At 38.4% G+C, this 8,765-nt stretch overlaps 1 protein-coding gene across 1 annotated transcript; it reads left to right on the top strand.

The window, feature by feature from the left end:
- LOC138008893 (uncharacterized) lies at nt 1-6,140 on the top strand. Its single transcript, XM_068856201.1, has 4 exons — nt 1-133; nt 946-1,320; nt 4,645-4,986; nt 5,489-6,140. The coding sequence occupies exons 1-4, from the start codon at nt 97-99 to the stop codon at nt 5,677-5,679; spliced, it is 945 nt and encodes a 314-aa protein (XP_068712302.1). The 5' UTR covers nt 1-96; the 3' UTR covers nt 5,680-6,140.
- Nucleotides 6,141-8,765: the final 2,625 nt, after the last annotated feature.

Genomic DNA, 8,765 nt, shown 5'->3' with positions numbered 1-8,765 from the left:
AAACACTCGTAATTAAATGCAGAAGGTTTACTGAAGGCATTTAGTTTCGTGCTATACACAACTGTATACAAACCGAAGAAAATATCAATTCTCAAGATGTACTTCTTGTTATTAGTCTGCGTGGGTTTCATCGGTAAGTTTGCCACTCTTAAAGCCCCTTAAAGCCTAATCCATCCTTTTTAAAAGGATTTTCAGTTAATGTCGCAATCTCAGTTTCATTGCGTTGTTGTTAGCATATTTGTCATTGGTGGGCCTGATGCACGGATTGCTACAGAACAGCTTTTTAGTTGTCGTTCTAGCGATAGGAAATTCTGATTAAAAGAACATTTTGGAATCTGAATTTTTCGAACTGCTAGCATGAACACAAAACACTGTGTTTTCCTATCAGATTTAAAAAAATTGAAATTCGCTCTGTTTTGAATATAAGTAGGACTTTTAAGGTCACAACCTTCAACTGAACGACACCCGTTACGAGAAAATGTTGCACAGAGTTGATATGGGACTGGCAAAAAGAGCTTTGTAAGGTTATGAGATAACGTGTTGTTTTGCTTTGCTTTTATTCGCATTTGTGTTATATTTTTAAGTAGTCTAGTCTTGTCATTTTGTTGCGATAGAAAGAAAAACAAAGTTTAAAAACGCTTTGGTTTGGAAATAATTTATACTTATGAAGACAAAACAGTTAGTTTAAAAATTGTTCTTTCAAGCTGTGCATTTGAATGTATTTTGAGTGGCCGATAATATGTGTCTGCCTGAAAGTTCATGACCTCTTTTAACGGATTTAATCGTTGTCCGGTGTGTCCTTTAATATTATCTATTCATCACGTACCAACCATTTGCAAGCCTTAGCGAGAAACTTTCAAGATGTGACCATATCTTCACACTCAAATCTTTACTACTTGACTTATTCTGCGACTTTATCGTTTGGCATTTTATCTATATCATCAGGTGTCCGATGTGAGGTCTGGAGAAAAATATGCGTAGGGGAAGAAATAGAATTAACTTGTCCTCCACTGGAATTAGCGACAAAAAAAAATGACTATCGGGAGCAGTTTTGGATCGTGACCGACCCAAAAGATAGCCAAGTTAAGGAATACATTGCCCATTGTGGCAAAAATCCTGATAACTGCGCTACGTATTCCTTGAAGAAAAAGATTGCAAAAAGGATCGAGGTCAGAACTTCGGTGCATGGAAAAATATCCGTAAAGATGTTAAGGAAGAACGACGTCTTAAGGTACAAGTGCCACGTAGTACGTCGTGGAAGCAGCGGCATCATGATACGGGTTACTTCTCAATCAGTGAACCTGAATTCATCTGTAAATTGTGAGTAAAAAGTCTGATAGATTATTTTGATTAGCCTTGTTGTTGTCTTCTTAGTGAGAGACCTATGCTGGTTGGTCATCAATGTCTAATACAGACAATACAGCTAACTATACACGGCGATGGCATACGATACGATACCTCAATTTAGAGAGGGAGAGGTATGAACCTTTTTACAGATAAACTGAGACAATTTGATAATCCGACTGGCAAGGCCTTTCGTGGGTATAGTAGCAGCTGGCTGAAAAATCACACAAAAGAAACATCCAGGGCCAGGGGGCAGGGTGCATTGAATGGAATAAGACATATTAGCAAAATCCAACTAGTGGTCTATTATCAATGCTGCGTTCTGATTGGTTGAGCTACTAGTAGGCTATTTGTTATAGCCCACTAGTAGCGAAAAGCGCCGGCTTTGAAAACCAAAACAACAATTAAAGTCCAGCTTTAACTAGCGAAAGATGTTTTGTCTCGATATTTTTTTGACCAACTAGTTGGATTTTACTAAAACAATTATTCCTCTCGCCCTCATGGCCTCTGAGTCAATAGCCCATTCGGCCTTCGGCCTCATGGGCTATTGACTCAGAGCCCATTCGGGCTCGAGGAATAATTGTTAAATATCCAATTGTTATGGTCACGACAAGTATTTTAGTCAACAGAAATACATAAGGAATATTTCTATTCTTTGACCAATGACGCAGTTCAAGAGTTGCAAAAGCCATAACATTAATGCAGTGCGAGATTGAAGTAACTTCGAACTCGCATCAGACTTTAGTGAACTTATGGCGAGGCGGGTTTTCGTTTGAGGCCGGAGGCTGGACTTTTCGTTCGGTGGTTTCCCATTCCATGTCCGGTACTTTGATTTTGGGTTTGTTTTATTTTTCATTATTACAATTTTCAGCCTTGCCTGGGAAACTTATTCTTGGATTCCAGAACACTAGAAACAGCGTTTCTGAATATTTTTAAAATTTTCTGGGGGCTGGGGGCATGCCCCCAGTCCCGCCTAGCTGAGCATGCGCATTCGGCGCACGTAAGGCACCTTGCGGCGCCTAAAATGTCACGTCCTGTCCGCTACCTTACAGAAGTGTCGAAAACTCTGCATATGGCTTCCACAATAGGTTTTTAAATGGCGTTGAAGCCCTCAAGTAAAATAAGGACGTTCGCGCTAATTGTTTGTGCGCAACGTTACTGCGCAGGTAACGCGACTGTAATATGTCACGCATTACTTCGAGCATTAGTGAAGTTGAGATTTTAAAACCTTTGCAAAAACCGTGGACGATAAGTCTTGCACAGCGTTGTATCAGAGAAGGTTGTGATCAGTCAAAATTGATTTAAAATATTTAAGAAAGTCAAGTAGACTACTGCACGACTGATATTCGCGAGGTTTTATCAGTCGTGCACTAATCTACTTGACTTTCATACATATTTTTTAAGCATTAATTAAAATAACATGGCGAAAAAAAGGCCGGGGAAAAAAATCCAGGTCGGCAAAAGAATGGCACATTTATTTCCGAACCATCATGAAACTTTAACGAGAAGTGAGCGGGAGGATGGAAAAGCTCTGGAAAAGGTAGCTGATCGAGTAGTGGCTGAAGTTTGGAAAACTCGAGGACGAACCGTTGCGTAAATTTAATGGGGCTGTTTCTTTTCAATGTCTTTATTACCCTACGAACTTAAGTTCAAAGTGAATGCATGTTTTTAAAGTTCTTTTCCTTTACTTTGGTGAAAATTGAGCAGTATTTTGGTCCTCGTCCGCTTGAATAGTGCGGACCTGCGTGGAAACAACCAGCCATTAAATTTCACAAAAAACACACTCCAGAAGATGAGCATGACGGCAATAGAGAGATATTATACAAAACACCAACCAAATGAAGATGACACCTGCTTAAAACTTCGTTGCTATGCTCGAGAAACGTTTTTTTTTCGGTAAAATCCTCTGATCCCTTCAACAATCGATCCCCTCTTGGGTTCCAGTCCTTGCCCGACAGGTCACGCAAAAGCGTGACAAACGAATTTTCCAAGAGCTTTGCAAAATCACATCAATTCTACTCGTTCAGATCATCGCTGACCCCCATTTTTAAAATCATGAATCACTTACTTTACTTACTATCTACAAAATATGATGTAATGAAAAAATTCTCACCATAAGAAATGATCTTTTTCTAATATTTTCTTTCCATGTGTCATCGAATTCCGGTAGTGGTTGCAACGGATAGAGCTTACGAAAACGCTCGTCGAGGATGAACTCTACTGTTTACCACATCCCTAGCGGCATACAATTATCTAAAAATCTCACTCCTAAAAACATATGTACGGAAACTTTCACTCCAACAGTTTATTTTTATGATTTTCGGTGTATGATAAGATGAGGCTACATCTCGCTATTATGACCGATTTCTCGAAATTAAGGCATTTTTCCACTGCCATTTTCTCCGAAACAAAGTCGGTGACCCCCATTTTTTTTTTTTTTTTTTCATTTTTGGAGTAAGTACTTTATGACCTAACTCTAGGCAAGTAGAAATGAAGAAAATCTCACCGTAGGAAGATTTTGGCGCGAACGTCCTTAAGGCATTGGACTGCCCCAAACTACTGCACAAAAAAGTAAGGGGTGGTCTAACTTCTGAAGGTTTAGTAATAACAACCTAAGACTTTCGCAGACTAATAACGTCCCAAAACTTTTATGCTGATGTGGATGACGTATGGAAATGAGGTCACGTGACTCGTAACGGCCACAAAACTCGAAACAAAAAAAACGGCAACAGTTTATGCTAAAGTTCCTTTCACTTCGCTAATATTAGATTAGTCAAAATGGTAAAAGAAAACGAACGGTGTGCTTTCACAGCTCGATTTCTTTTACCATTTTAAAATTAATTTTAAAATTTACCATTTTACCATATTTAAAAATATGTCTTTAGTTTTTGAAATATACGACATTTTGTACTAGCGCCCAGTCCCCCATGGAAAGTGATTCCTTTTTTCGGACACTTATTTAAAATTATCGTGAAATGTCCAAGCACAAAAATGATGTACCCAATAGTGTTAACATCATAAAGGTAAATTCAGCCACCAGTAAAGGATAAAAAGTGTTGTTGTTAAGCTGGGAAGATTTCTGTGCTAAAAACAACTTTGACATGTCATGTGATAATATATCATCTTATATAGCAGTTAAGGTTCCACATCTTATTGCTGCTAACGATTTTCCAAAGTTCTTTCGTTTTATATAAAATGGATCAATAGTTTGACCACCCCCTGACGTATTCATAAAATAGATCTGGGCCCAGGCCTTAATTCAACTGAGCCCTTGTTTGAAGCAGTTCGTTTTATAATCAGGTTTATCGATATCCTTGCTCGCTGGCCAAGACATCAACCTAAGTGAAGCATCAGGAGAGAATCAGATTTCTCCAAAAGCAGTGCGAGACAAATGGTGGTCCATAATCCGAGCCGACGGCGAAGAAACCTCGATCGTGTACTGCAATACCACGGCATGCTCTGACATTTCTTGCCCTGAATACGTTTTAAGGATGGAAATGAAAAGAACGTCTTTAATTCTAAAGGACGTACGAATGGCTGACAAAGGATTGAGAATGCAATGCAGGATTTACCAAAACGACAAGATTGCTCCACTACTCTACAACGTCGTTATTACAAATGTCTCGGCCATTCCGACGACAGGTTAGTTACTCATCTCCAAGGGTTTGAAGAGTCTGTCTCCTTTGAACGGCGACCCCCCCCCATGGTTTTCCGGACTCTTTAGTGTTCTTTTCTGATTTTTTATTGATAACACGAATTCTGAAGACCGTTCATATATCAGTATATTATTATCTTTTATTCTCTACTTGTGAAAAGTAAGGGATCACAGACACAACGATGGTCCCAAAGAAGTTTTCTGCAACCATTACGAAGATACAACCAAGCTCTCCAGTTTTCGGCATCAGCGTGAGGCATGCTAGCCACTAAAAGAACTACCCGGGCAAGGAAAACAAGGACTCCCGTTTGGATCATTAGGATTTCTTACTGGTGTAGTCCTTGTGGCTTTGCCGGTTGCAAGATTCTTGCTGCCTAGGAAAACTGGAGAGCTTGCTTGCTTCGAATGATCATCCTATAATAGGATGTGTTGAGGCCTGTTAATTTTTTTGTATGACTTTCTCTCACCCTTTTCGCGCTACTATTTCAGATTCTAGTGACACAAGGCAGTTTGCCCCAGCAACTGAGAAGCCCACAACAGTCCACAACACAAACAGACACTCGAACTCGGTAGCCTCTGCCGCAAGTCGCTTATATGATGTGACCTTTTCCTTCATCTTAATCATGTTAACATCTGGATCAGTTTTTTCGACCGTCAACGGTTTACGTTCGAAAGTTTAGACAATGACGAATTTTGCAACAAACTTTCTCTACAAATAGGTCCAATGTATTGTACAAAACACAAATGTTGCCATAAATTAACGGCTCCTTTACAGATTTGTTGTCTGTAATATGTTAGGCCATCGATTTAATTATGAAAAGCTAATTGCAGATTTTTTGGCTTTTTATCAATCCAGAGAAGAAAAAGCGATAAAATATTACAATTTATTATCTAAGAAATCTTTCTTAGGATAATATATTTTAAACAAAAATCAAATATCTGATTTGAGATTACTTTTAACTACTCTTCACGAAAAGCAATAAATACGAATTAAGGAGTAGTGTATGTAGTGTATGTATTTGGAAAACCTCTTAGCCTTTCCTCACGCGGCAACCATATATTTGAAAATATTATAAGTTGTAAATTTTATTCAGTGTGTATATATATATTTAAACAGAAATAAAAAATGACCATTCCTGTTTCTTGTCACAGTTCTTTTCTAAAAAGTCTCCTCATTTCCACAATTCAAGACGTGAAATTGTGAGAAAATATCATTCGTGAGTTACGTCATAAAGGTTCTGAAGCAGCCGAAGGAGGTAATCTAGCAAGGAACACTTCTTTGGCACAGGCCTTCTTTTTCCGTGAAGAAATTCGAAATTCATGGACGAGTGGTTCCCGCAAAGATCACTCACTCAAGCCTGCTGAACAATCAACTAACTGAACCTCTGAGAAGGTGAGTTTCATTTAGCTACTCAATTCTGTATCACTGAGAGCTTCTTAATGAGACATGTGGTAAACCCTAGATTGACGAGCTGAACTCTCAAGAGTACGTTGTTTTTATTTTCTCTTGGGACTTACAATGGTCCCAAGAGAAACAAATTGAATGCTTATGCAAAATTGTGGAGGTACAAACAAAGAGTATTATGGTATTTTCGATGCTGGCTAATAGACCTCTTCACAATTGTGTGCTTAGTTACCTGGCCTTTAAATGAAAGTGAAGCTGGTGTTGACCTGGTTATGATACAAACCTCCCTCCTTTTCTTATGTTCATGATGTTGTTGTCATGCTAATTAGTAAGAATTTACATAAGAAAAGATGTGACGTTTCTATCAAAACAAGGTCAACTCCAGCCTTACTATCATTAAAAGGCCAGGTAACTAAACACACAACTGTAAAATGGACAATTGTCTCAAGGAGTGACAGTTTGAGATGAGCTCACTTCCAGAATTTTTGGGAGGTACTACTTATGTGATATATTTTTAACAGCACGGAAGCTAAATGCTAAACAAAGCTGTCAGCTATATTTTGGCTTGCACTCACGTGATTAGAAAGCCATGTTGATGGTATAGGAAACAATAGCAAGACTTTTTTAGTTCACCAACATGGCTGCCATGACGTCAGGTGGAAGCCAAGGATGCTTTATCTGTTCAATGGAAAAATATGTGGCCTTATTCCCAAAACTTTCACTTTGAAATTCCCCTTTTTCTCACCAACACTACAAAGCTTGTCGTCGACTTTGATGTCTTAGCCATATAACGATACGTTTAAATTGTTTTTTCACACTTCGAGGATGGAGTGCACTTCCACTACAAAAGGCAAATACATATGTTAATGTATCCTCTTTACGAAAAAAAAAAAAAGTTCACGTAACATAGCCCAAAACAAAGAAGAACTTGATTTTTAATGTCGATAGTTTCAATGGCCAACAGTCATCGAAACTGTAAACATTAAAAATCTTTGTCTTTGTTTTGGGAAATGTCAAATGAACATTCTAACGCGTTCTTCGAAGAAAAGAAAGCAGGGTGCAGGCCCATGGTTGTGTCACGTGACCTTGTCAATCATAGAAAACCTTCGTGGTACAAAATAGATCCCAGAAATGGAAAGAGCGTAATAAAATTAGCAAGAATGTCAATTTTGAGGCCCCTGACACTTTAGGTGAGAGAGTTTACAGTGATATTAGTGGGGATTAGAGAACACAAGCAAATATTTAAAGGGAAACCCTGGGAGGGCGTTATTTTACAGTCAAATGGTTTTCTTAAATGGGTATAATTTGTTTGATTGACATCGAATTAGAGGGGATCTTTGTTTACATTTCTTTTTTTGAGGGAAAGTACGGTCTAGAAAAAGTTTCTCTAAATTACGAAAACTTTTCCCCAGGAATTCAAAAATAATTGCCTATTAAAATGTGACAAGAGCACTTTGAAGTCGCTTTTTTTGTGACTTGGAGAGCGCAATCTTGGACATGACGTGTTATGACAATAGATAGTTCGACCTTACCAAGTTCTTCGATCCCAGATCACTTTCTCAATGTTGTCAGCCAGAGCAAATGTAAACAAGACAAAAACCTTGAACATGCGACAAAGAAATATTCGACAAGGGTACCATTTTCGCTTTCTTCCTTCAGCAACAACCGTCTTAGATGCTTCAGCAAACGTATTTGTTTGCTTTTACACGGGAAAGCGTTTAATTTCAAACTAGACGCTCCATAAAGCGTACAGTTGGTTGCCTGTGGTACGTGCTACACAAAAACAGAAGGCACTGAATTGGGTGGTATTGAACTGCAGCGTTCCAGTTAATTTTTTCAAGTGGGGGTCATTAAGACCATTTGAGGGTCACACACATGTCGCGCCAGCAGAGGCCCTTTGGCTCACACGTTCACACCTTTAATTATTTTGTAATGTCCTGTCCCATTTTGAGGTCTTTTAGTTTTTTAAGCTTTGGTAATAAATTCAGTTTAAAGATAACAAAGCACGCTCTTGAGTAAAATTCAATCGATACTGCTTTAAATAAATAGTCTGCAAAAAACTAACTGCAAATTGCTCTGACGGACGTTTTCCAACATGTCATGCATTTCTTGCAGTTGCACTAAGCAAACGTTTATTGCATCCACTAAGAAAGGACTGAAGATGTTGTTTGCGACTCATAATTCCTCTTCTTGTTAGTCTAATCTGATGCCAGGTCAAAACATTGTTTGGCTTTACGTTTGAACCAGAAAGTACCATAAAAGCCAGGAGTTAACAGAAAAAGACAAGCCAAAAGACAGATAAAGAAAAAAAATAACATAGTTATTACTCGGTTTAATATGTTCTACACAGTCACCCCTAGT

The sequence above is a fragment of the Montipora foliosa genome, chromosome 6 (genome assembly GCF_036669935.1).
Source record: "Montipora foliosa isolate CH-2021 chromosome 6, ASM3666993v2, whole genome shotgun sequence".
NCBI classification, from domain to species: domain Eukaryota; kingdom Metazoa; phylum Cnidaria; class Anthozoa; order Scleractinia; family Acroporidae; genus Montipora; species Montipora foliosa.
This window is presented reverse-complemented; position numbering and strand designations above follow the sequence as displayed.